A 27,318-nucleotide genomic window follows, 5' to 3' on the forward strand; every position below is an offset into this window, starting at 1 on the left:
TGCAATAAATGTCTTGTTCGTAATGGGTTTTATTGGTTTTGTCTCGTCATGCCGGGACACATGGTGTCACAGTGTGTTAAGGGGTGTAACATTTCCATCACACGCTTGAGGTATTCAGCCAATCACAACGCACTGGATAGCTGGCCAATCAGAGCACACCTCGCTTTTCAGAACAATGAGCTTTGTAAAAATCCACACGTTTCAGAAGGCGGGGCATAGAGGAGAAACAATAATGTACAGTATGTGGACCTTTAACCTCATAGACACACTTCATTACACCAAATACACAAAATAATGTTCTTTTTAGCAACATCATATGACCCCTTTAATGAGCAGGACGTTTAAAGCTATGAAACTTGCAGGGTGTTTTAATGATACGAAGATCTCTTATATGCCAAAAGATGCAAATTTGATTTCTCATGTCATGACCCCTTTAAAGATTAGAAAATAAAAGACCTACAGTATTTCACTGTTTCTCTTTTGTGAGCTACTTTGGATAAAAATTCATGGTGAATGAATACACATAAAATATAAATATTCAGATTTACCATATAACAGTACAATGTGTAGATCTTTCTATAATCTAGATCGTTATAATAGTTTTGCTGATGATTGACGACCCCAAACATAAAACCCAGGATAGAGCGTCTGAGTGAATGTGGTCTGGACTGTGTGGATGAGGTTCATTGTGTCAGAGACGCTGTAGAAGGACAGAGTTCCTGCTCTGTGATCCACATACACTCCTATTCTCCTGCAGCTGGAGGAAACAGGGAGTTCAGTCTCTTTGTTATTGTGTCGGAATGAGAAACTAGAGGGAGAGCAGGACAGTCTCCAGGACTGATCATTATATCCAAACAGACACTCACAACCAGATCCCTTCCTGCTGATGCTCTTATATGACACTATATACACATCACTCCCACTCCACTCAAGCTCCCAGTAACAGCGTCCACTCACACTCTCTCTACACAACACCTGATAATAACGATCAAATCTGTCTGGATGATCAGGATACGGCTGAGGTGTGTGAGTGTAAGTCACTACTCTGTTCTCTTCAGACAGAGAGAGGTGTTTATGTGCAGTGTTTGGATCCAGAGTGAACTGATGCGAATCTGATGAAAAACAAACAAAAACAGTAATCAGGAGTTGTAAAAGTTAAACTTCTATCTTATTTATATCTTATCTATCCTCATTTATTTATTTTTAAAGATTGTTTTGATCTATCAGAGTTGTGGCATGATGTTCATGAATTCACTTCAAAAACTGTTATTCTCACATTGAAAGTTTGCATCTGGAGTGTTTCGTGTCCAGATTTCCCTTCTCTCAACTTACTTTCATGTTTATCCCAACTTTCTTTCAAATTTAAGCCAAATCCCTTTTTTAATCTTTTTGTGTAACTGAACTGTAAAAACTCTTTGCCCAGATTGAAAAAAAAGTGCTTTTATCAAAAATATTTTTTTGTACTTTTTGTAAAAAATATTTTTTTTTTTTTTTACATAAACACAAATGCAAACACATTCACATGTAGGCCTACGATTCACACTCAAGCACAGAAAGCTGTAGATATATGGACAGAACAGACAAACATATCAAGTTGTATTTTTAGAAATGTACAGGATTGGTTGTAACGCTGCTGTGGTGATGGATGAACTGTTGGACATCACATTTCTTATTTATATGTTGGTTTGTTAAATGAGTGTTAATTATTAAATTAGTATTTAATATTATTAATAAAGTAATCTGATTACAACCTTAGAGAAAAAAAATAGTAATTCAAAGTAAACAGCAGTATGAATGTATCTATCACTTCTGCCAAACAGAACTAAAAGTGTGTGTCATTGTGTTTGTTAGTGACTTACATTGTAGGAAGTCCTCTCTGGTTCTGGGAACAATGTTACTGTGAGTGACTGTGAAAATAACAGATATAAACATTCAGAGAGAAAATCATACCTGTATCTATTCCTTAGACATTTCTCACATTTTCTTTATGATATTAGATGATGTTTGTTTCGTTACAGAGAGCAGATGAATCTCTAATATTTTACCAGATATCTTTTTCATCTCCTCTTTGCAGAAATCCTCCAGTTTGAGTCTCAGCTGACAGACAGATTCTCTCACACCATCAAAAGAAAAGAGGAAACTGACAGAGATGTTTTCTGTAGATTCAGGAGGAGCTGAGAGACACTGAAGACTCTGCAGGAATAAAAATACACACGACTCAAAGACCTCATTATCTCACACTGTCCCCAATTACCTGCACTACTTTTTCTTCTAGATCCCTGTCACCTGCAGGAAATGGATGTGATCTTCTGTGTGTGAAAGCTGCTCCAGCTCAGTGTTTCTCTTCTTCAGATCTTCAATCTCCTGCTCCAGTCGCTCCATTTGTCCTTCAGCTCGACTCACTGCAGTCTTCTCCTGATCTCTGATCCGCTGTGTCACCTCAGAGCGGCTTCTCTCAATGGAGCGGATGAGCTCAGTAAAGATCCTCTCACTGTCCTCCACTGCTGTCTGTGCAGAGCGCTGTTAGACACACATCACAATCAGCTCTTACTGCTTCCTCACAGCGGCTTCAGTGGGACTGAAAGAGGAGTCAAACTGAGTCTCAAACTTCTCTTCTTCTCCAAACTCACCTTATGAGACTCCACAGCCTCTCTCAGCTGCTCAAGATCTTTCTGTCTCTGCTGGATTCTCTGCTGGATTTCACTCTGTGTCTCCTTCAAGTGTTTCTGGAGGAGAAATTAAAAACAACAAACCTCACATATTACACAAAACTATCACAAGATCATGTAAAATTTCGCCTGTTTGATTAAAATATTGTTGATTATGATTAAAAATATTCTTTACAGTGTTTACACTTGAAGTGTCAGCATTAATACATCAATGTGTTTTAGTTCATACCTCTTTCTCTGTCCTCTCTGCTGCAGTTGATACAGTCTCATGGTTTTTATGTTCATCTATTGCACACAGCATGCAAACACATTGCTGGTCAGTACGACAGAAAACCTCCAGAAGCTTCTCATGTTTCTGGCAGATCATCTGCTGCAGTCGTCCAATGGCATCAATCACTTTGTGTCTCTTTCCTGAGTGAAACTCTTCATGACGCTCAAAGTGAGTTTGACAGTAAGACTCCAGACACACCAGACAGAACTTGACAGCTTTGTGTTTTCTTCCAGTACAGATGTCACACTCCACGTCTCCAGGTCCAGCAGGAACAGCAGCTTTTAGTTTGGTCTTCTTCAGTTTCTCCACCACTTCAGCCAGCATGGTGTTTTTTCCTAAAGCAGGTCTTGGACTGAAGGTCTGTCTGCACTGAGGGCAGCTGTAGACTCTCTTCTGATCCTCTTGATCCCAGCAGTCTGTAATGCAGCTCATACAGTAACTGTGTCCACAATGTATAGTCACAGGATCCTTCAGGAGATCCAGACACACTGGACAGCTGAACTGCTCAACTGAAAAAACACTGGCTTCAGCCATTTCACTGTCTACAGCAATACAGACACACAAACAACAGCTCAACAGCAGATCAGTTTCAGTTTCCTTTCACTGAGTTTCCTGGTTCTGTTTGAGAGACGTGTGCAAAACAAGTGTGTCTGGAAGTCTGTTAACTCACATACTAATATGTCCACTAGGTGTCAGTCTCAAACAGAAACTCAGATTTAATGAAAAAACAAAGTGGGATAAACACCTTTACAAATAATACTGCATCCAAATTACTCAGGATTATTAGAAAGCTAAAGATCTGCTGTCTCTCTCTGTCATGGTCAGGAGGGTAAAGGAGTAGTCAGCAGGGGTCTGGGTGACTGAAGCTGTTTTTGACACAAGTTTCACATTGACTCACTTTATCTTTGATTTTTTTTTTTGTTATACCAGAACACCATATTAAGAGTGCAAAACATACAACATACGGTGAACACAAAACACAAAAACAGCAATAGAACAGCAATGAAAATAATCAGCAATGACAATCTGAATAATAATAGCAGTATTAAGTAGTACTAACATTCATTAACGTAATAATAATAATAATAATAATAAATATTGTGATGATAATAATACCTTGTGATGACGGCAACAGTAATTTCAATAATAATAAAAGTAATAATAATAATAATAATGTAATAACAATAGTAATAATAATAATGTAATAATGACATAAACCCAACACATACCACACCTATCTTAGCTTCTGTGTCTGTGTTCATGTTTTTTATTTTTTCATTCACAGTAAGATTACATTTACATTTTACATTTAATCATTTAGCAGATGCTTTTATCCAAAGCGACTTACAAATGAGAACAGTAGAAACAATCAGATCAACAAGAGAACAACAACGGTATACAAGTGCTATGACAAGTCTCAGTTAGTCTAGTACAGAACACGTAGCCAGGGTTTTTTTTTTTAATGAATATTATAGACAAGAAAAAGAAAAGGTAAGTACTAGTATTAGTTGGTTAAGTGCAGGCGAAAAAGATGAGTCTTTAGATGTTTTTTGAAAATGAGTAAAGACTCAGCTGTTCGAATTGAGATTGGGAGGTCATTCCACCAGCTGGGCGCAGTCCAGGAAAAAGTCAGTGAGAGTGATTTTGAACCTCTTTGGGATGGCACCACAAGACGTCGTTCACTTGCAGAGTGCAAACTTCTGGAGGGTGCATAAGATTGAACTAGTGAGTTTAGGTAAGTTGGCGCCGTGCCAGTGGTCGTTTTGTAGGTAAGCATCAGTACCTTGAATTTGATGCGAACGGCTACTGGTAGCCAGTGTAACCTGATGAGGAGAGGAGTAACATGAGCTGTTTTTGGCTCATTGAAGACAACCCTCTGTAAAGGGTGTCTGAAGCTGGAATCGAACTCAGGACTTCTAGTCAACTGAGCTCCCTGTTTACCACTGGGCTATGGTGAGTGATAGATATCCGTTGGACCCAAGAGCAGAAGGATAACAAGCAGGCTTTGTCAATCAAACAAAAGGGTTTTACTGTAGGCTCCAAGTTCCCAAAGAACAACATAAGAGAAGCCGTGCTTCCTCAGTGAAAATACAAAACAAAAGAAGAACAGTAACAAAACCAGAAGTTTAACAAACTTGACTTTCTAGGCAAGGATTACACCCGATAGGTTAGCTCAAGATTGAACACAAGTCTAAAGAAGAGGCACACTTAAATAGGCAGAACACCAACAAGATAATGACCAGCAGGTGGTAGAAATCAATTCCTAATTAGTGATGACCCAGAGAGTTCTACAATGGCTGGGCCACCTAGTGGATGGGAGAGTCATTACACCTCATGAGTGACAGCGCCAACTAATGGTTGGGAGAGTCATTACATGGGCAGCAACTAGAGGCTGGAGCCTTACACCCTCACTGCTGCATTCTGGATTAGTTGTAGAGGCTTGATAGTACATGCAGGAAGGCCCGCCAGGAGAGCATTACAATAGTCCAGTCTGGAGAGAACATGAGCTTGGACAAGAAGTTGGGTGGCTTGCTCTGACAGGAAGGGTCTAATCTTCCTAATGTTGTATAAGGCAAATCTGCAGGACCGGGTCGTTGTAGCAATATGTTCTGTGAAGCTTAACTGATGATCCATCACAACTCCTAGGTTTCTGGCTGTCCTGGAAGGAGTTATGGTTGATGAACCCAGCAGTATAGAGAAGTTGTGATGAAACGATGGGTTAGCTGGAACCACCAGCAGTTCAGTCTTAGTAAGGTTGAGCTGAAGGTGATGGTCATTCATCCAGCTAGAAATGTCACTCAGACAGGCTGAAATGCGAACAACTACCGTCGGGTCATCTGGTTGGAATGAGAAGTAGAGTTGAGTGTCATCAGCGTAGCAGTGATAGGAAAAGCCATGCTTCTGAATGACAGATCCTAATGAAGTCATGTAGATGGAGAAGAGAAGTGGTCCAAGTACTGAGCCTTGAGGAACCCCAGTAGCAAGTTGTTGTGACTTAGAAACTTCACCCCTCCAAGACACCATTAAGGATCTATCAGAAAGGTAGGAGTTAAGCCACTGGAGTGCGGTTCCAGAGATGCCCATCTTTCTGAGGGTGGACAGGAGAATCTGGTAATTAACGGTGTCAAAAGCAGCAGACAGGTCCAGCAAAATGAGTACTGAGGATTTTGAAGCTGCTCTTGCCAGTCGCAGGGCTTCAGTAACCAAGAGCAGGGCAGTCTCAGTTGAGTGGCCACTTTTGAAGCCAGATTGGTTGCTGTCCAGGAGGTTGTTCTGTACAAGAAACATAGAGAGCTGGTTGAACACAGCTCGTTCAAGTGTCTTTGCAATGAATGGAAGAAGGGATACCGGTCTGTAGTTTTCTAGAAGTGCTGGATTTAGAGATGGTTTCTTCAGCAGTTGGCTTATCCGAGCCTGCTTAAATGCTGAGGGAAATGTTCCAGAGTGAAGAGAGGAGTTGATAATGTAAGTAAGTGAAGGTATGACTGAAGAAGAAATCGCTTGAAAGAGGTGAGTGGGGATCGGATCCAGTGGGCAAGTAGTAGGATAACTGGACAGTATAAGTTTGGAAACGTCCGTCTCTGAGAGTGGAGAGAAGGAGGAGAAAGAGTGAGCATTAGTCGTTGTGAAGTTATCCTCAGTCTGCGGTGTGGAGAATTGGTCACTGATGGTTCTTGTCTTATTTGTGAAGAAAACTGCAAAGTCGTCAGCTGTAAGAGTCGATGGAGGAGGAGGCGGAGGCGAATTAAGAAGAGAAGAGAAGGTTTTGAAGAGTGTCTGAGCGTCACAACAGTTGTTAATTTTGTCGTGGTAATATGATGTTTTAGCAGTGAAGACGTTTGCGGAGAAGGAAGAGAGGAGAGACTGATACACACTGAGGTCGGTAGATTTTCTTGATTTATGCCATTTCCTCTCTGCAGCCCTGAGTTTAGAGCGATGTTCACGGAATACATCGGACAGCCAGGGGGCAGATGGGGTGGTGCGTGCTGGTCTAGACGACAGTGGGCAAAAGTTGTCCAAGCAAGAGGTTAGAGTGGAGCAAAAAGTGTCCATAGCACTGTTAGTGTCCTGATACAAAATGTGGTAGGTTGAGTTTATTGATTTTTGAAATTTAGTGTATGGGCGAGATGGAGAGAGTGAGCGTAGGTTCCGTTGAAAGGTGACCCGAGTTGGAGCGTGTGCCGCTTCAGGAGTAAGTCCTAGGTTAGCAGTAATGAGGAAGTGGTCTGAGGTGTGCAGTGGAGCAACTAAAGTGTTGTCCATTGAGCAACAGTGTAGATGAGGTCCAGTTGGTTGCCTGATTTGTGAGTCGCTGTAGTAGACACTCGCTTGAGATCAAATGAGGCGAGCAGAGTGTTGAAGTCAGCAGCCTGGGGTTTATCTAGGTGGATGTTGAAGTCACCAAGCAGTATCAGAGGTGTACCATCTTCAGGATAGTTTGATAGCAGCACGTCCAACTCCTCCAAGAAGTTTCCCAATTGACCTGGGGGACGGTAAATGACCACGAAGTGGATTTTAACAGGGTGGGTTACAGTAACAGCATGTGATTCAAATGAACTGTTACCTGTAGGTGGTAGTTGAAGATCAAATTTCCAATCTTTCGATATAAGGAGACCAGTACCTCCACCCCTCCCAGTCGTTCGAGGGGTGTGGGAACAAGTGAAATTAGTAGAGAGGGCTGCGGGAGTGGCAGTGTCCTCAGGTTTGATCCAAGTCTCAGTCAGTGCCATGAGGCTGAGACCGGAATGAGTAGCAATAGAAGAAATGAAGTCTGCTTTGTTGACAGCGGACTGGCAGTTCCAGAGACCAACTGGAATAGAGAGCATTGTAGTAGAGGTCAGAGGGACAGGCCTTAGATTTGTCGGGCAGGCCTTCCTTCAACGTACATAGCGTGCTCTATATGTATACCTGTATGTATGCCTAAGCTCAGGTGGTGCATTAAAAGAAGGGTGCGGTGCATTAAAAACATGTGTGGTATGTGTTGGGTGCAGATTTGATTTAGTTATAATTATATATTTTAAGTATATATATTTAGTGTTATGATCGTCATTAAACCGTTACCATCCGTATACAAAATATCATCCCATCAACATCATCTTATTACTGCTCAATGTTTCTATGACATTATAATGATAATAATAATAATGAAAATAATATTGAAAACTCTCATAGTATTACTAAAACCTTGTATAAATATGTATAATTATATGTAAGTAAATAAATAATTAGGTCAGTTTTGTAAGAGCTGAATGAGGTCTGATCTGGAGTGTTAGTTGTAAGGAGGTGAAAAATGTTCTAAGGAGATGTTGTTATGTAAATAGTGTTACAGGATTTCCAGTTCAAGAAGATAGTTTTTTTGATGATGGCAAAAGCTACGAGGAGTATCCTTTTGTTTGTTAAATAAAATAAAAATAAAATAAACCAGAAGTGTTTCTAGAAGCCATCGGTCCTGGTGCTTTGTTGTCAGGCATTCGTCTCAGGGCCATATGAAGTTCTTTTTCTGTGATTGGTTTGTCCAGTGCGCTGATTTGTTCTGTGTTAAGTTTTGGGAGTTGAATATTATTGAAAAATGAATTAATATCCTCTTGTCTTGTGTTATTATCAGATGAATAAAGTTTAGCAAAGAAGTTTCAGAATATTGTATTTATTTCTTGTAGAGAGTTGGATTAATTTGATTGGCCAAATATTTCCTGGATTTGTTTCAATTAGAAATTGAGTTTTATTGATGATTTCATTTAGCAGGATTTTTTATTTTCTTAGTTCATTATATATTACTTCTGTTTGGGTTATTTGCATGTAATACTTCAAGTTCTTTTATTTTTCCTTCTAGTCTGATTTCTTCTTGTTTTTCTATTTTCTTTTTATGGACGGAGAATAATATGATTTTACCTCATAGTACTGCTTTGCCTGAAGTTGAAGAGTCATTTATTTCTAGGAAGGATGTCCACTCTCTTTTAAGAAAACTGTCAAACTCGGGGTATTTAAGGAGAGATAAGCGCCATCTACTGGTGTATTTATGTAAATGAGCTGGATTCCATATGAGTGTTATTGGAGCGTGGTCACTGATGCTGATGGGGTGGATTTTGTATTCAGAGATATTTGGTATGATTGAGTTACTAGTTAGGAAAAAGTCGATGCGGGAGTAGCTATGATGAACCAGCGAGTAAAATGTGTATTCTTTGTTAGGTGGATGTTGTAGCCTCCAACCATCGCCGAGGCCAAAATCTCTCATGAACTGTATTATTGTGTCAGTGGATTGCCAGTGTTGTTTATTGCTTGAGGATCTGTCAAGTGATGGGTCAATTACGCCAATTAAAATCGCCTCCTATAATTACCAGGCAGTTGGAGAAATTTAAAATGGAAGAAACAAAAGTGTGAAAAAAAGAAGCCTCATCTGAATTTGTTGGCAATTGTTACCGGGTTATTTTTAATTGATTATGTTTATGACAATAAAGCATCCTTCTGGGTCTGAAATAGTTGTATTATGAACAAATTAGATTTATTTGCTTATCAAGATACATACTCCTCTTTGTTTTAAATTATAAGTTGCTGATCTTAGGGTGTTTTGTTTTTAATCTGGAAGGTGTGTTTCTTGAAGTAAACATATATCTGCTCGTAGACTATCCAAATAAGTAATAGAATTTTATTTTAATTAATTTTTTATTTATTTAATTTTTTGTCTGAGAGCTAACGCCACAGATGTTGCAGGTTATGAATTTGAGTTGCATTTCTATTCTAACATGTTTGTAAAGTATGAATTTGTACGTGTGTGGTTGTGTATGTGTGTGTGAATGGATGTGTGTGTATGTGTGTGTGCCAAACATCAAATACAGAACAGTAAGACATAATAACACTAGACAACCTAAGCATTTACAACAAAACACGCAATAAAACAAAAAACAACAGTTTTCTTGATTACACGTCTAATCCAAGTTTATGTCTTCTCGGTGACGATTCTAACTCCTGTATAAGTTCATTAAAGAAGAGAATGTTGTTTGCTGGTTTAACAGCTGCAAAGAAGACAATAATACAAAACTGCTTTACCCCGCACATGTGTGCAAAAACATTTTGGATTCAAAGCCTCCTTAAAATAGTGACATGTGAATGTACAACAGCACGAATGAACGAGGCTAAACCTAGTACCACTGATGCATGGCAATGTTTTTCTTCTGACATTTTGGACTATTTTTCTTCTTCTTCTTCTTCTTCTTCTTTCTGATTGTAAAAATATTGATGTGTCTGCTACCCCTTCCCTGTTTTGTCTGTTTGAATGGATGTTGTTTTGTTGAATTAAAGTTGATCACAAAAAAAAAACTACAAAAAACAACACCAATGTAATCTTTATGGAAGGGAATCTGCCAGAATCCAGTAGTAGCATCCACACTGTCAGAAAAAGGGTACAGTTGGGGTCCGTTTGTGAACACTTAGGGTACAAATGGTGAATTTGTACCCTCGGTGGGTAATAGTTACACCTTAAATAAAACATATCAAGATAATCATTTTCATGAGTTGTTGGTTATTTGGAAGAGATGCACAAAATAACCAAATATATTTAAGAGCCCACACATCTTCACTGACTAGTTCTGAACAGTACACAAGCACATGCTTTTATTGATTATGCAGAGCATCAAGATAATAACTTTTAAACATAAAGCAAATGTATTAGTGTATGCCTGTATTTTTTATTTTAATTTTAAACTTATATAAGAGCTGTTTTAAGTTTTGCTTTTAATTTAGAGTTAGAGAAAACTTACTCATTTTTCTTAGCAAAAGCACAATGTAGACACAATTATTTGATGTTTATTTAAACTTATATGGTGTACTTTCAAGTATGCATATTCGCTGCCGGCAATCTTTAAATTTGTGTCGTCCAATGGGATTGTAGCCCGCGCAGTGCATTTAATGCGCGCAAAAAAGAAGAGATTTAGTTTCTTGAAAACTAAAAGAAGCTGGAATACTTGTCACTGAAGACGAAGCACAGAAATTCAGAGGTAAGTTTAGTTTTAAGTACTGCGAAAATCCGTTGGTTCACTTTCGATTCATGTTTAATGGATATTGCGTCTGTAACGTTAGCTAGGCCTGTGGCGCGTGAGGGAAACCTTTCTTCGAAAACACTGACCAGACAAAAACCAAACCATTGTTATTACATTTTAAGCTTATTGTTATTATTACAATTATTTATCCAGAAATTAAGATATAACTTTTCGCATAACTTATAAGTTACCCAGACGCTGACAAAACAGCAGTGAAACGGCCAGAGAAACTGTTCAAACCTGTCGCGTTTTGTGTGAATCAGGTTTTACCACAGATTTATAAATTCATTTTCCCAGAAGTTGCGCTAACGTTACGTTACCTGTGTTCACTCCAGGCGCGAGCGAACGCCTGTCTGCCCCAGTGACAGTTTTGTACCTTTTTCTGAGAGTGTATGCCAGAGGTTCTTAACTCTGGCCCGAGAGATCCATTTTCCTGCAGAGTTTAGCTCCAACCTTGATCAAACTCCCCTGTTTGTAACTTTGTAGTGATCCTAAATACCTTGATTAACTAGTTCAGGTGTGTTTGATTAGGACTGGAGCTGAACTCTGCAGGAAAATGGATCTGGCGGTCAGGGTGAGAACCCCTGGTGTATACGTATAGAGTAAAAGTTTTTTTTCTTGTTGTTTTTTTTTTTTTTTTTTTGTTAAAGCAATTTTTATACTGATAAATGTCCATTGAAAAATACATAGATTTTTTTGTTGATGTTAAAACCTCGAGCTCACACTGATCATTCAGTTTTTTTATTTTATTTTTTTCAGAAAATGATGTGGATGGGGAAACAATAGAATGTGGCCTCACAGAGAACATGATCTCATATTTATTTCAAGGCTCCTTTAAAAAACAGGCCAAGTTTAACAAATTTGTACACGAAATGAAGGAGGTGGTAACAATAACACTAGAAACCGTGCCAGCAGAATCCTATCAACAAACTTCGACTACAGAAATGTAAGTATAACATTGAGTACTGTGTATTTATTATATTGGTCCTTTGTTTTATAGTCAACTGATATAGATTTTTTTATGCCTGATGCCGATATCTTAGAAAGCAGGGTGGCCAAGCAGCACACACAAAGAAACTCAGTTAACATACTGTGCTAAACATTTAAAATGTGGAGTTTTTATATTTATAATATACTGTATGATACAATAAAGTAGGGCTGGAACAATGTAATCAGTTATGTAAATTAGTCGACTTGCAAGAAATGCATCAATTCATCACACTGTTTATATTCAGCTGTTATTACAAAAAATATATGTTGAGCATAGTGGCTAATCATCAGTGTTACTACTAATGCAAGTTCTTAACTACTACCCCATCCTCACTGCAGAAATGCAACTAGTGGTAGACTGCCTTCTGGATTTGCCATTCCACTATTTCCTAGAGATCTTCAGGCCAAGCTTGATAACAAAGAACCATGCCAGAAGTCCTCTAAGGATAGACACAGAATCATTAGAGTTCTTCATGAAGCCATGATAGAACACACAATGTAAGTCAGCAACTTGTAAAGCAAGATAAATACTTTGAATGCATATCTATGAAGCAATGCTTTGTTGACATGCATTTGAAGTATTTGTTACTTAAAAATAATACAAATTAAAGATAATTTTATCATTTAAAGTAGTTTCTAATGGGCCAGCTGGTTTTAATTAAATCTTTCAGGTATCCAACCAATGCAGAATATGTGCAGGTGGCAAAAGCACTTATCGTGAAATACCCTTTCCTAAAGGATCTTGAAGGGAATGGCTATGTAAGTTACAAGCAATGGACTTTACATCATGTGAAATGATTTTACCAATGTAAATAAGAGTTACATAAGGCCATTGTTCCGTTATTGATATTGTCTTAAATATGGTTTACATCAACAATTTTAATTGACAAAAATTGGTGGTTCTGTTTATATGCGTTCACAAAAATGACATGTCAAAATCTCTTGGATGTTTTCCCTGAACTATACTGAATTCCCTCATGTGTTAGCACACTTGGCACCAGTCCCTCAAACGCAAATTTAAAGCTGAGCATGCACCTCTGGTCCATGATGATGAGGTAAGAAAGAGTAAGGAGAAGTTTGGGCACAAAAAAGTGAGACTCTGAAGTGGATTCCTGTAGTTCAAACAGTTTATTAGTCAAGAGCCAACTGAAATTTGACATCTGAAGAGCAATTGAATTAGGGCTGCACTATTTCCAAATCATAATTGTCTGTTACTAAACAGTTAATCACTGAATGGGTTAAATGATAGGATACATTTTTCTTGTGCACTACCAAAATATGGAAAAATGTTTTATGGTCCTCAGTTAAAATAGTCACAATTTCATCAGTGTCTTTTAGGTCTGAATGACAGGCTAAAAAAAACCTAACATTACAGTATTTTGCTTTTCTGCAGTATCAACCCTTTAACGCGTACAATCACACTGGTGCGATCAGTCCTGGCCTGATACCTGAAGCATACGATCACACTGGTGCGATCAGTCCTGGCCTGGTACCTGAAGCATACGATCACACTGGTGTGATTAGAACTTTCAGTGTGTCACGTCAACTTTCAGTGTGAATTTAAATCCGCTTTCGCGCTTTGCCTGGCACGGAGCCAGATCGGATGTGCAGAACGCTTGTCATTATCACAAATATTCGGTGTTTTCAACCATATAATGCTTATTTTAGTTTTCAGACATTTAGATACACATAAGTAGCAGCAAAACCATACATTTACAGTTTGTAAAATACACGCTGATGTCTATGGAAACGTTAATAATGATCCTTACAAATATAATCTGACCACATGTTTTTATTGATATCATATACAAATTGTGTAGGTGACTATAAAGTTTACACTGTTCTTTAAGTATTTGAGATTAATTTATAACTTACTTTTGTGAACTAGTCGTCAGTTTTTAACTCAAAATCAATAAAATCGGTGCAGTACTATTCTCTAGAGTCTCTAGGTCAATAATTATAAAAAGAAAAACGTTACTCACATTTCACTGCTGGTTATATATGCTCTATATAATTGTGTATGTGACGAATAAAAATCTTCTTAAACATTTGTATTTGTACAACTATAAACTGGACATTTTATAATATGTTATTTACATAGTGGACCCAAAGGCCTATAAATCCTAAAAGAAAGCCCATAACTTGTCAAAACTGTGGCAAATGATGCATAACTTCATTCTAAACTAGCATGCAAAATTTGCAAAAATTGGGCAAAAACTAACACTATAATGGTTAAAAACACAGTGTTGTATGAGAAATTGCAATTATAACCACTAGATGGTAGCGGAAGACCAATAATAGGCTCATTAAATGTCCTAAAAAAGTACTGTTCATAAGTTTGCCTATGGATTCATGCTAAGACATTATTAAATCTGCAACTAAATGTGTGTGCATGTATGTGTTTGTAAGCATGCTTATTGAGTATTAATAAACTAGTTTAATAATTCATTTCAGTGTGTGTGTGTGTGTCAGTGAGCCTATTCTCTATATTGGATGTTTTACTGTCAGTCATACATCCAGGTTGGCCAAGAACATCTTAAAGTGCTTGGACCCCGGTAACCGCTGCCTGCAGCTATATTTATTATTATTATTATTATTATTATTATTATTATGGGCTTTTAAATTTGATCCAATAGGCAATTGCTGTCATTGGTGAGGATGCATCATCCATTGAGGGTCATGTGAATGTGCTGCATATCCAGTACAGCAAGGTGCGACCAGACACCTTGGTGGTCAAAGACCGAATGCAGCGAACCTTTACGTGGCGAAGATGGGAGATAAGAGATGGAATGACTGTGGAGGATATACTTAAGAAGTACCCTTTCTTAAAAACACCCTCAGGGGTCAGTGACATCACAGATTTTAAATCAGTTCTCAACTTAAAATAAATTTTGAATGTCAATATAAACCAAACAGTATGCTAAAATGATCATTTACAGTTTTAACTCTATTGTAAAAATATAGAAATTTTCTAAATCTATATACATATAAATATATGGTCATTTAAGCTTAGTAATATTTATACAGTGATATAACTAAAGGGAAATGGCAATGAAAGAGGCAACAAAGAATATTAGAATGTTTTTTGTTGTTGTTTTAGTTAAAGTGAATGATTAACTTTCTCTTTTTGTCAGTTTTCAGCTGTGTGATGAAGTTGACCGAATGCATTCATCAACTGTCAGTTTAAGCCAGCGCTTCAAGGACGGCTACCAGTATTGTGCCAAGGGTGCTTGAGCTTGTTCAAAGAAATGCTCCATTGGCCAAAGTCTACAAAGAAGCAAGAGAAGAGATGCTTGCAGAAGATCTACCAGGTATTGATATAAAACATAGTGGTTTTGTGCTAATCGATTTCTGAGCTTTTTTTAAGGGCTGATAGTTTTGTTAATTAAAAGTATAGGTGCTTAACAAATATATTTGTTGAAAATTTGTGCTTGGGGTCCATACAGTATCTCCATGAGAAACTGATCTAGCAGTGGGGCATATGACTAACATCTTATATAAGTGTACTAGTCTAGTCTAATGCAGAGTAAAACATTCTCAAACTCTTATTAAAGTAAACAATAATAAAATAAGAATAAATGATGTAATTACAAGCTAATTACAAGTTCACAAAAAAAGTCATCAGTTACTTTATTACACAATATAAAGTCAACAATTATGTTGTTCCGAACCCGATAGACTTTTGTTAATCTTCAAAACACAAATTAAGATATTTTAAAAGAAATCTGAGAGCTTTCAGTCCCTTCATTGACAATCCATTCAACTACAACTTTGTTGCTTCAAAAAGATCATAAATTAATTAATATGAAGCGTTATTTTATTCTTTTTTTACACTGTTATTTTTTAACAGAAAATAATGCAATAAGCTCGTAATCATGACTTTATGAGTTGGAAATTTACAATGGCACGTGAAGACAGCAGAGAAGCATGTGTTGTCCCGCGCTGCACTCTGCTGCGATGGGTCCCGCAATCATGCAGGTCTCTAATAGGAAGGTGTCTGTTGTAATGTTATGATCGAGGCTCTGGATTCTGAGCATAACTTGTTTTTCTATAACAAACTATAAAATATTTACAATAAAAGCGTTAATGTCCTGGCAGTGACAGATGGTTTGTTTTATATTTAATTTAATTACATTAATGTTATTAGTTGAGATTTTGGCTACAATAAAAATTTTAATTGTTACTATTTGCTGTAAAAAGCAACTTGTTTGTTTAAAGTGTTTGCAAACCAAATGTTATCACAATTTTGTACATATGTGACCCATACTCAGAATCCGTGCTCTGCATTTAACCCATCCAAAGTGCACACACACAGCAGTGAACACACACACACACACCGTGAACACACACCCGGAGCAGTGGGCAGCTATTTACTGCTGCGGCGCCCGGGGAGCAGTTGGGGGTTCAGTGCCTTGCTCAAGGGCACCTCAGTCGTGGTATTGCTGGCCCGAGACTCGAACCCACAACCTTAGGGTTAGGAGTCAAACTCTCTTACCACTAAGCCACAACTTCCCCACGACTTTTGTGCATAATTTGATTAATTGCGATTAATCGCAGACAATAATGCAATTAATTGCGATTTTAAATTTTTTTTATAATTGCCCAGGACTAATTTATTTATTTTATTTTACAGTAGATTCTGACTTTCGTGCAGCACTGATTCTGCTGCCCCACAAAGAGAAAGTTGAGAGCTTTATCAGATGGGGAGAAGTATGAAACTATTTGTTAATTTCTTACTTTGTAATACTCTGATACATGTCCAGTTATGCATTTCTGACAGATGTTGCATTGTTTTACTAATAGATGTTAAAAAGTTGGTAGAAACTGACTGGAAAATGAGACGAACATCACAGGACACCGAACAGGAACTAGAATCTGGAACATGACTGGAACAATACACGACGACACGACCTGTGAACATCCAAACAACGATCTGACAAAGAGAGGAGAGTGCGGTGAGTCCTTATAGTTGAGTGAATTGGCAGCAACTGGTGAGGTGAATGAGATCAGCTGGCGTGCTGATCAGCCGAAACGTGCAGTCACGCCCACTCACACACTCATTCACGCACAGAACAACAATACACGGGACACGAAGAAATCAGTGAATTCATGAACCGTGACAGTACCCCCTCTCCTAAGAACGCCTCCTGGCGTCCCTTACCTGTCGATTGTAATCATCAATAAGGGAGTGATCCAGGATGTCTCTAGCAGGAACCCAACTTCTCTCCTCTGGACCGTAACCTTCCTAGTCCACCAAGTACTGGAATCCGCGTCCCCTCCGCCTTGAGTCCAGAATACGATTCACCGAATATGTAGGTTCCCCATCTATGAGACGAGGGGGGGGGGGGGGGGGGGGACCGGGACAAGCGGATTAATATGGGAGTGAAACACAGGTTTTATTTTGGAAACATGGAAGGCGGAATGAATCCTCCTGTACACTGGAGGGAGTTTGAGGCGGACTGCCACCGGGCTAAGGATCTTGGTTACAATGAACGGGCCGATAAATTTGGGAGCAAGTTTATTAGAGACGGAGCGCAGAGGGATGTTCTTGGTAGAAAGCCACACTTTTTGACCAACGACGTATACGGGAGGCCTAGACCGGTGGCGATCGGCTTTGGCCTTGGTGCGCGCTCCCGCTTGGAGTAGAGTCTCGCGGGCTCTAGTCCAAGTGCGATGACACCTCTGGATGAAAGCGTGAGCAGAGGGAACCGTGACTTCAGATTCCAGACTAGGAAAAATTGGTGGCTGGTAACCTAGACTACACTCAAACGGAGATAGGCCCGTAGATTATACTGGTAACGAATTGTGGGCGTACTCCACCATTGGCAGTTGTTGACTCCATGAGGAAGGATTCTTGGAAACCAGACATCGCAACGTTCTCTCCAAATCCTGGTTGGCTCTCTCAGTCTGGCCATTGCTCTGGGGATGAAACCCAGAGGACAAACTAACAGTCGCCCCCAGTAATCTACAAAACTCTTGGCAAATTTTGGACACAAATTGAGGTCCTCTGTCGGAAACCACGTCTGTCGGGAGGCCATGTAACCGAAAGACGTGGTCAACGACTATTAATGCTGTCTCCTTGGCTGAGGGTCATTTGGGCAAGGGAATGAAATGGACCGCCTTCGAGAACCGGTCCACCACGGTCAAAACTACCGTGTTCCCCTGAGAGGGTGGGAGGGCGGTGACAAAATCTAGTGCGATATGGGACCAGGGTCTCGAAGGGATCGGCAGCGGTTGAAGGAGCCCATCTGGGGGTTGATTGGAAGTCTTACCAGTGGCACAAACTGAGCAAGCCAAAACAAAACTGTGAACATCGCGAGTCATACGTGGCCACCAAAATCATTGCTTGACTAAAGATGTAGTGCAACTGACTCCTGGATGAGAAGCCACATTGGAACAATGCCCCCACTGAATAACGCTGGACCGTAATCCCTCTGGCACAAATAAACGGTTCGGTGGACAGTCGACCGGAGGCGTTACCCCTTGTAAGGCCATCTTGACCTTCGATTCAACCTCCCATGAGAGTGTGGAGATAATTAGGGTCTCCGGAAAAATGCACTCGGGAGTAGACGGGCGATCGGAACGGTCAAAAATGCGTGATAATGAATCGGGCTTGATGTTCTTGGAGCCCGGGCGGTACGAGAGAGTAAAGTCAAAACGTCCGAAAAAAAGTGCCCACCGAGCCTGCCTGGAGTTCAATCTTTTAGCGGTTCTAATGTATTCCAGATTCTTATGATCGGTCCAAACGATAAAAGGTACCCCCGACCCTTCTAACCAGTGGTGCCATTCTTCCAATGCTAACTTGACTGCCAACAACTCTCTGTTACCAATATCATAATTACGTTCGGCAGAGGACAAACGGTGAGACAAAAACGCGCACGGATGCATTCTGTCGTCTGCAGAAGAATGTTGCGATAGCACTGCACCTACCCCCACCTCTGACGCATTGACCTCCACCACGAACTGACGTGATGGATCAGGGGTAATTAAGATGGGGGCTGAAACAAAGCGGCCCTTCAGTTTGGCAAACGCAGCTTCAGCTGCGTCTGACCACCTGAACGTAGTTCTAGGGGAGGTCAAGGCGGTCAGAGGCGAGGCTAGTTGGCTGAAATTGCGAATGAAATGCCGGTAGAAATTGGCGAACCCCAGAAACCTCTGTAGGGCCTTACGGGAATCTGGACTTGGCCAATCCACCACAGCCTTAACCTTCTCAGGATCCATACGTATTCCTTCAGACGACACGATGTACCCTAAAAAAGGAACAGACTGTGCATGAAAAGCGCATTTCTCCACCTTGACAAAAAGCCCATTCTCTAGCAGCCTCTGAAGTACTCGTCGAACGTGCTGCACGTGTTCCTGGAGAGAAGAAGAAAAAATCAATATGTCATCCAGGTAGACATATATGAACTGATCGACCATATCTCGCAGCACGTCGTTGACAAGTGCCTGGAAGACCGCTGGGGAGTTGGACAAGCCGAAAGGCATGACCAAGTATTCAAAGTGCCCTCTGGGGGTGTTAAAAGCAGTCTTCCATTCATCTCCCTTCCTGATGCGGACCAAATGATAAGCATTTCGTTAGTCCAATTTAGTGAAGATCGACGCTCTCTGCAACCTCTCGAAGGCTGAAGACATCAACGGCAAAGGATAAGTATTCTTTACCGTGATGTTGTTCAACCCCCGGTAGTCAATACAAGGTCGCAGGGATCCGTCCTTCTTCCCCACAAAAAAGAACCCCGCCCCCGCTGGAGAAGAGGAAGGACGAATGAACCTCGCTGCTAGAGAATCAGAAATATATTTCTCCATAGCCTCTCTTTCTGGAACCGAAAGTGAATATAACTTGCCCTTAGGCGGAGACGTACCTGGCAATAACTCTATGGCACAGTCATAGGGACGATGCGGAGGGAGAGAAGCAGCTCGAGACTTACTGAACACTTCCTTCAGGTCCTGATACTCCGTAGGCACGTTTGACAAATCCACTGCTTTCTCCTGAAACACAGAAACAGAAACAGACGAACAGGCAGACACCAGACAGGACTCATGACATTTACTGCTCCATTCCAACACTGATCCTTGCTGCCAGTCAATCCTAGGGTTGTGTTTGATGAGCCAGGGGTGTCCTAAAACAATGGGTGCGAGGGGGAGTCCAGAATGTAGAATGAAGTAGTTTCCGTGTGGTTGCCAGATACGATGAGGGCAATGGGTCCAGTGGTGAATGAAATGTTAGGTAGTGCTTGGCCATTAAGGGCGTGAACAGCAATGGTGCGAGTGAGAGGTAACAGGGGAACGTGAATCTTGTGTGCAAACGTATAGTCCATGAAGTTCCCTTCTGCCCCGGAGTCCACAAGTGCCCGACAGTTGTGAGTGTTGGCTGACCACCTTAGTCTTACCGGGAGGAGTGTAGATGTTGATGAGGTCTTCTAAGCGGAGATCCCACCCGACAGTAGCCTCAGATTTACTGCCGGGCTCGCCCCTTTTACCGGGCAGTCATAAGCGAAATGTCCTGCCGTCCCACAGTACAGACAAAGGCCCTGGGACCTCCGCCTCTCCTTCTCCTCCCGGGAAAGCCGAGCTCGCCCGACCTGCATGGGCTCGGGATCGTAGACGGGGCTGACCGCATCCGCGGCGCTGGATCGCCTGGTCTCTGCTGCTCCAGAGAACTGAGTGGGTACCTTCAGTCGTTCGATTCGCGAGAGTCGGGAATCCACGCGAAGTGCCAGTTCAATTAATCCATTGAGTGTAGTAGGTAAATCCAGCGTAGATCTCTCTCAGGACGCGGTCAGCCAGCCCTTGCAGGAACATATCCCACTGCGCCTCCTCGTTCCACTGACACTTGGCCGCCAAAGTCCGGAACTCGATAGAGTAGTCTGATACCGATCTTCCGCCTTGCTTGAGGTCCGCGAGGATCCGTGCTGCTTCTCTTCCCGCGACCGCATGGTCAAACACTCTTCTCATCTCGGCGGCGAGTGTCTGAAACGAGGCACAGCATGGATTTTGGTTTTCCCACACCGCCGTCCCCCATAGTGCTGCCCTCCCAGTCAGTAGCGTGAGCGCAAATGCCACCTTACTCTGTTCCGTGGCAAAAGTCCTGGGCTGCAGAGAGAAATGCATCGAACAACGTGTCAGGAATGCTCTGCAATAGTTCGGCTCACCGTTGTATGATTCAGGAACCGGTAGGCGGGGCTCCGACTGGGAGACGCTCGGTGGTGGTACGGGAGGAACGGCCGGTGTGGGCAGCGCAGTGGGAGCTCGTAGATGTTGCATTTGCTGGGTGAGCTCGGACACCTGCACCACAAGAGCTTGAATAGCCCGACCCGACTCCATCATGTTCCTCTCCTGTGCATCCATCCGTAAGATACTGGACCTGATGAATTCCTCCAAAGACGAAGAGGATCCGCTTGCTGCTTCCATCGTTTTGTCAGATCGTTCTGTCAAGACACAAGAGGCGGAAGCAATGATGCAAGGGCTCTTTATTAGAGAAAACAAACACAAAGTGGTAATGGAGCTCGGGTGGGCTGGTGGTGCAGGGACTAGGTGGTCAGCGTGCTGGTGAAGACAGGTGACGGTGGATCTCCAGACAAGACGAGACGAACATCACAGGACACCGAACAGGAACTAGAATCTGGAACATGACTGGAACAATACACGACGACACGACCTGTGAACATCCAAACAACGATCTGACAAAGAGAGGAGAGTGCGGTCAGTCCTTATAGTTGAGTGAATTGGCAGCAGCTGGTGAGGTGAATGAGATCAGCTGGCGTGCTGATCAGCCGAAACGAGCAGTCACGCCCACTCACACACTCATTCACGCACAGAACAACAATACACGGGACACGAAGAAATCAGTGAATTCATGAACCGTGACACTTTCAGGCCCTTGACACGTACTCTGCTGATGACAAATTGTTTGTGATCCTCAAGAATGTTTAAAAAGTTCAAATTAAATGTGTAATATTGTGTTAGTCCACAGAGGTACATATTTGCCTTTGAAAAGGTACAATGGGTGTACCTTTGAGGGTACTGCCCCAGTGACAAGCCATTGTACCTCTGATTTTTTCTGACAGTGCAGCTTAGAGAAAACTGTTGCACCTGACAGATTAGCCAGTGTTTCATCCACTGCTGGAAGAATGTGTCTCTCTCTGCAGATATTGTTATTCAGATGTGTTAAATCAACACAGATTCAGATCTTGCCATTTAGTTTTGGTACTATAACCACACCTGAGCACCACTCTGTCACTTCTTCGATGGGTGCTTTGACTCGCAGTTCTTTCATTCTTTTTAGCTCCTCTTTGACTTTGTTCATCATGGGCAAGGGCACTCCACGGGAGACAGACAGAGCAAATGCAATGGTTGACCCTTTCAGTTGATTTTGTAAGCTTCTTCTAGTATTCCAAGATCTGTGAAGACTTTTCTGAGAAGGTCTTTGTAATTTGGCTATGATGTCTGAATTATATTCACTGTGTGCAGAAATTTTAGCTCTTTTATGGCAGGTAGTCCAAGGAGAGGGGTCACGAGTTATTATTTCTCCCTGATGATGAAGTGATGCTTCAAACTGTCCTCTCAGCTGTATTGGTGTGTTGCGAGGGCCACACATCTTTTTCGTAGGCTGGTCGAGAACACCGTGGCTCCTCTTTGAGTACAAATGGCAGCTCCAGTGTCTAGCTTGAAAAGAATTTGTTCACTGTTCACTGCGATGGGCTTTTGCCAGACATCAGTCGAGTTCTCTGACGTTACAACTCCCAAGAACACAGTCTCTATGCTCTCTGTTTCATCACTCTGATATATTTCATCCATTCTTTCTTTGTTTTGCAAACTGCTGCGGAGTGACATTTTGTCTTCCACTTTCTACACAAAGCACCTTCATAGAGCATTAAAAAAAACTTCAGCAAGCATTAATTCATAGAGCACATAGAAACTGAACAACATCAACGTTTAGTTGTAATTTGGGACTTTAAGCATCAGTTACTGATAGAACAGCAACACCAGCAGGAAGTATAAAGTGTAAACTGCCAAAAAACATAAACATCACTTAGCAACAGTTAAGAGGATGGTGTAACAGATAATTTAGTCATTTGACAAAGTACACAAATAATGTCATCAAAAAAGCAGGAGAAAGGTTGCTTTTGGCATGAAATGATCAACAGATACAGTTACAACGCCACAAGCTTTAAAACAACATTTTCTTACTACGACAAATCAGCTATTCTCCTGCAGAAGACGCTTACAGTACATCAGAGAGCAGCAGTTAAAGTTAAATAAAAGTCAAAAGAACGCCGTTGCCATAATATTCTTCTAGCAGCTGTTGCTTAAAGTTTTTTTTTTTTTTTTTTCTGGCTGGTCACATCAGTTATAGTATCCAACTATTTATAAATTATTTTAAAGTCAGTTATTACCATGATATACAATATCAAGTATAGCATATCAAAGATGTGATCAACAACATTATGTCACATATTTGCTGTGTCCAAGTTCAGGTGCTGCATCCTTAAAACAGTTCTTCAAGGCCACACGAGTTGTTAAATGGGTCAGTCTGACATACGGAGGATCACTCTTGTTGTCTAGCAAGTGTGACAGCTGCCGTTGATGAGTGACTAATGTTTGTACTGGACTTTTAAAAAAGTGATATTCAACAGTCTGAACACAACACAACCTGTCTAAATATGTGCACCTTGATCTGTTTATGTACATAATGAACTACATTAGATATTTTAGTAAGATATCAACATTTAAGTGTTTTTGTAACATGAAATGTTCATTTAGGTGGAAACCCAGCACTTACTTTTGTAAGTTTAAATCTGAATTTTCTGTTAAAAAATCCTATGGTGTCTGCACCAATAGCCTTGACATGCAGCGCATCTGCGCTCACAGCGACCCGAGTTTAATTCCCGCTGCTGTGATGCAGTCGGTCTTCAGATAAAGCCTTCGAAGGATACAGCATCTGAATTGAGACACAGTTATTGTCTGTTTTGGTTCATTTGAGTTTAGTTTCTTGTCCTGCGTTTAGTCTGTGTTTTTTGTTTGCTATTGTTTCTAATTAGTCGACTGATCAGTCCAAGCTGTGCCTAGTTTTATCTCTCATTGTCTTGCATATTTAAATTCCCATTTGGTTCATTTCTTTTTTTTTCCTTTGTTCATCTGTATGTGGTTTGGTTTTCTGTTCTCCAGAGTATTCTTGGTGTTGCTGAGTGTTTTTTCTGTGTGTTAATAACGAAACTGCTTGTAATTAGACCCTCTGCTCTCATTTTGTAAATCAAACTGTGACACAATATTGACAGAGAATCACAGTCTGTATTTATGTTGTCAGATCAGAGAGTCTGACTGAACCCCAAACATAAAACCCAGGATAGAGCGTCTGAGTGAATGTGGTCTGGACTGTGTGGATGAGGTTCATTGTGTCAGAGACGCTGTAGAAGGACAGAGTTCCTGCTCTGTGATCCACATACACTCCTATTCTCCTGCAGCTGGAGGGAACAGGGAGTTCAGTCTCTTTGTTATTGTGCCAGAATGAGAAACTAGAGGGAGAGCAGGACAGTCTCCACGACTGATCATTACATCCAAATGCACACTGATTACCAGATCCCTTCCTGCTGATGCTCTTATATGACACTGATATATACACACCACCCCCACTCCACTCAAGCTCCCAGTAACAGTGTCCACTCACACTCTCTCTACACAACACCTGATCATGAACATCAAATCTGTCTGGATGATCAGGATACGGCTGAGGTGTGTGAGTATAAGTCACTACTCTGTTCTCTTCAGACAGAGAGAGGTGTTTATATGCAGTGTTTGGATCCAGAGTGAACTGATGCGAATCTGATGAAAAAAAAAAAAACACAAAGTAAACAGGAGTTGTAAAAGTTAAGCTGTCTATCTTATTTATATCTTGTCTATCCTTATTTATTTATTTTAAAGATTGTTTTGATCTATCAGAGTTCATTTATTGTTTTTTACATAAACACAAATGCGAACACATTCACATGTAGGCCTACAATTAACACACAAGCACAGAAAGCTGTAGATATTTGGACAAAACAGACAAACATATCAAGTTGTATTTTTAGAAATTTTTTGGATTTGTTGTTTTATTGTTGCTATGGTGATCAGCAAGTATTAAAGTATAAATGAACTATTGAGTATCACATTATTATCACATTATGTATTTGTATGTTGGTTCATAGTGGTTTTAAGAAAGTAACTTACAATTAAATGAGTATTAATTATTAAACTACTATAAAAATTATCGATAAACTAATCTGACTACAAATTTAAAGAAGTAATTAATAATTCAATTTAAACTGGAATTTTTTTAATGTCTTAGCCTACACTGCACATGATTCATAATGAATGTGAATATAATATTTTCTATCAGTTCTGTCACTTCAAACTAAACTTTCTTGTTAAAGTATCATAGTGTGTGTCATTGTGTTTGTTAGTGACTTACATTGTAGGAAGTCCTCTCTGGTTCTGGGAACAATGTTACTGTGAGTGACTGTGAAAATAACAGATATAAACACTCAGAGAGAAAATCATACCTGTATCTATTCCTTAGACATTTCTCACATTTTCTTTATGATATTAGATGATGTTTTGTCTCGTTACAGAGAGCAGATGATTCTCTAATATTTTACCAGATATCTTTTTCATCTCCTCTTTGCAGAAATCATCCTCCAGTTTGAGTCTCAGCTGACAGACAGATTCTCTCACACCATCAAAAGAAAAGAGGAAACTGACAGAGATGTTTTCTGTAGATTCAGGAGGAGCTGAGAGACACTGAAGACTCTGCAGGAATAAAAATACACATGACTCAAAGACCTCATTATCTCACACTGTCCCCAATTACCTGCACTACTTTTTCTTCTAGATCTCTGTCACCTGCAGGAAATGGATGTGATCTTCTGTGTGTGAAAGCTGCTCCAGCTCAGTGTTTCTCTTCTTCAGATCTTCAATCTCCTGCTCCAGTCGCTCCATTTGTCCTTCAGCTCGACTCACTGCAGTCTTCTCCTGATCTCTGATCCGCTGTGTCACCTCAGAGCGGCTTCTCTCAATGGAGCGGATGAGCTCAGTAAAGATCCTCTCACTGTCCTCCACTGCTGTCTGTGCAGAGCGCTGTTAGACACACATCACAATCAGCTCTTACTGCTTCCTCACAGCGGCTTCAGTGGGACTGAAAGAGGAGTCAAACTGAGTCTCAAACTTCTCTTCTTCTCCAAACTCACCTTATGAGACTCCACAGCCTCTCTCAGCTGCTCAAGATCTTTCTGTCTCTGCTGGATTCTCTGCTGGATTTCACTCTGTGTCTCCTTCAAGTGTTTCTGGAGGAGAAATTAAAAACAACAAACCTCACATATTACACAAAACTATCACAAAATCATGTAAAATTTTGCCTGTTTGATAAAAAAAAAATGTTCTTTACAGTGTTTTTCAGAGTTTTAATATCTTTAATTGAATTTAGTTTCCATACATCAATGTGTTTCAGTTCATACCTCTTTCTCTGTCCTCTCTGCTGCAGTTGATACAGTCTCATGGTTTTTATGTTCATCCATTGCACACAGCATGCAAACACATTGCTGGTCAGTACGACAGAAAACCTCCAGAAGCTTCTCATGTTTCTGACAGATCATCTGCTGCAGTCGTCCAGTGGCATCAATCACTTTGTGTCTCTTTCCTGAATGAAACTCTTCATGACGCTCAAAGTGAGTTTGACAGTAAGATTCCAGACACACCAGACAGGACTTGACAGCTTTGTGTTTTCTTCCAGTACAGATGTCACACTCCACGTCTCCAGGTCCAGCAGGAACAGCAGCTTTTAGTTTGGTCTTCTTCAGTTTCTCCACCACTTCAGCCAGCATGTTGTTTTTTCCTAAAGCAGGTCTTGGACTGAAGGTCTGTCTGCACTGAGGGCAGCTGTAGACTCTCTTCTGATCCTCTTGATCCCAGCAGTCTGTAATGCAGCTCATACAGTAACTGTGTCCACAATGTATAGTCACAGGATCCTTCAGGAGATCCAGACACACTGGACAGCTGAACTGCTCCACTGAAAAAACACTGGCTTCAGCCATTTCACTGTCTACAGCAATACAGACACACAAACAACAGCTCAACAGCAGATCAGTTTCAGTTTCTCTGAACTGAGTTTCCTGGTTCTGTGTTTGAGAGACGTGTGCAAAACAAGTGTGTCTGGAAGTCTGTAAACTCACATCCTAAAATGTCCACTAGGTGTCAGTCTCATACCGAAACTCAGAGTTAGTGAAAAAACAAAGTGGGATAAACACCTTTACAAATAATACTGCATCCAAATTACTCAGGGTTAATAGAAAGCTAAAGGCAGGAGAGTTTTTAGGGTTTTTAG

At 40.6% G+C, this 27,318-nt stretch overlaps 3 protein-coding genes across 3 annotated transcripts; 1 reads left to right on the forward strand and 2 right to left on the reverse strand.

The window, feature by feature from the left end:
- Window positions 1–352: 352 nt before the first annotated feature.
- LOC109094659 (tripartite motif-containing protein 16-like) lies at window positions 353–3,542 on the reverse strand. Its single transcript, XM_042745024.1, has 6 exons — window positions 2,899–3,542; window positions 2,631–2,726; window positions 2,287–2,520; window positions 2,046–2,193; window positions 1,860–1,907; window positions 353–1,112 (listed from the first exon to the last, which is right to left on the reverse strand). The coding sequence occupies exons 1-6, from the start codon at window positions 3,472–3,474 to the stop codon at window positions 592–594; spliced, it is 1,623 nt and encodes a 540-aa protein (XP_042600958.1). The 5' UTR covers window positions 3,475–3,542; the 3' UTR covers window positions 353–591.
- A 7,310-nt stretch (window positions 3,543–10,852) lies between these two features.
- LOC109098458 (sterile alpha motif domain-containing protein 3-like) lies at window positions 10,853–13,066 on the forward strand. The gene is made up of 5 exons (XM_019112049.2): window positions 10,853–10,931; window positions 11,733–11,919; window positions 12,303–12,461; window positions 12,635–12,722; window positions 12,950–13,066. The coding sequence occupies exons 2-5, from the start codon at window positions 11,780–11,782 to the stop codon at window positions 13,064–13,066; spliced, it is 504 nt and encodes a 167-aa protein (XP_018967594.2). The 5' UTR covers window positions 10,853–10,931; window positions 11,733–11,779.
- Window positions 13,067–22,883: 9,817 nt separating this feature from the next.
- On the reverse strand, window positions 22,884–27,238 carry LOC109068498 (tripartite motif-containing protein 16-like). The gene is made up of 6 exons (XM_042745041.1): window positions 26,453–27,238; window positions 26,186–26,281; window positions 25,842–26,075; window positions 25,598–25,748; window positions 25,411–25,458; window positions 22,884–24,782 (listed from the first exon to the last, which is right to left on the reverse strand). The coding sequence occupies exons 1-6, from the start codon at window positions 27,026–27,028 to the stop codon at window positions 24,256–24,258; spliced, it is 1,632 nt and encodes a 543-aa protein (XP_042600975.1). The 5' UTR covers window positions 27,029–27,238; the 3' UTR covers window positions 22,884–24,255.
- Between the last annotated feature and the right edge of the window lie 80 nt (window positions 27,239–27,318).

The sequence above is a fragment of the Cyprinus carpio genome, chromosome B19, assembly GCF_018340385.1.
Source record: "Cyprinus carpio isolate SPL01 chromosome B19, ASM1834038v1, whole genome shotgun sequence".
NCBI lineage: Eukaryota > Metazoa > Chordata > Actinopteri > Cypriniformes > Cyprinidae > Cyprinus > Cyprinus carpio.

Bases quoted from the DNA above. Each gene is read 5' to 3' on its own strand.
- LOC109094659 (XM_042745024.1), bottom strand. From the start codon at position 3,474: ATGGCTGAAGCCAGTGTTTTTTCAGTTGAGCAGTTCAGCTGTCCAGTG. The intron at 2,521-2,630 runs GTGAGTTTGGAG...TGTGTCTAACAG, and splicing joins AGGCTGTGGAGTCTCATAAG to CGCTCTGCACAGACAGCAGT. The intron at 2,194-2,286 runs GTGACAGGGATC...TTATTCCTGCAG, and splicing joins ATCACATCCATTTCCTGCAG to AGTCTTCAGTGTCTCTCAGC.
- LOC109098458 (XM_019112049.2), top strand. From the start codon at position 11,780: ATGATCTCATATTTATTTCAAGGCTCCTTTAAAAAACAGGCCAAGTTT. The intron at 11,920-12,302 runs GTAAGTATAACA...TCCTCACTGCAG, and splicing joins CAAACTTCGACTACAGAAAT to AAATGCAACTAGTGGTAGAC. The intron at 12,462-12,634 runs GTAAGTCAGCAA...TAAATCTTTCAG, and splicing joins GCCATGATAGAACACACAAT to GTATCCAACCAATGCAGAAT.
- LOC109068498 (XM_042745041.1), bottom strand. From the start codon at position 27,028: ATGGCTGAAGCCAGTGTTTTTTCAGTGGAGCAGTTCAGCTGTCCAGTG. The intron at 26,282-26,452 runs GTATGAACTGAA...TTTCTCCTCCAG, and splicing joins CAGAGAGGACAGAGAAAGAG to AAACACTTGAAGGAGACACA. The intron at 26,076-26,185 runs GTGAGTTTGGAG...TGTGTCTAACAG, and splicing joins AGGCTGTGGAGTCTCATAAG to CGCTCTGCACAGACAGCAGT.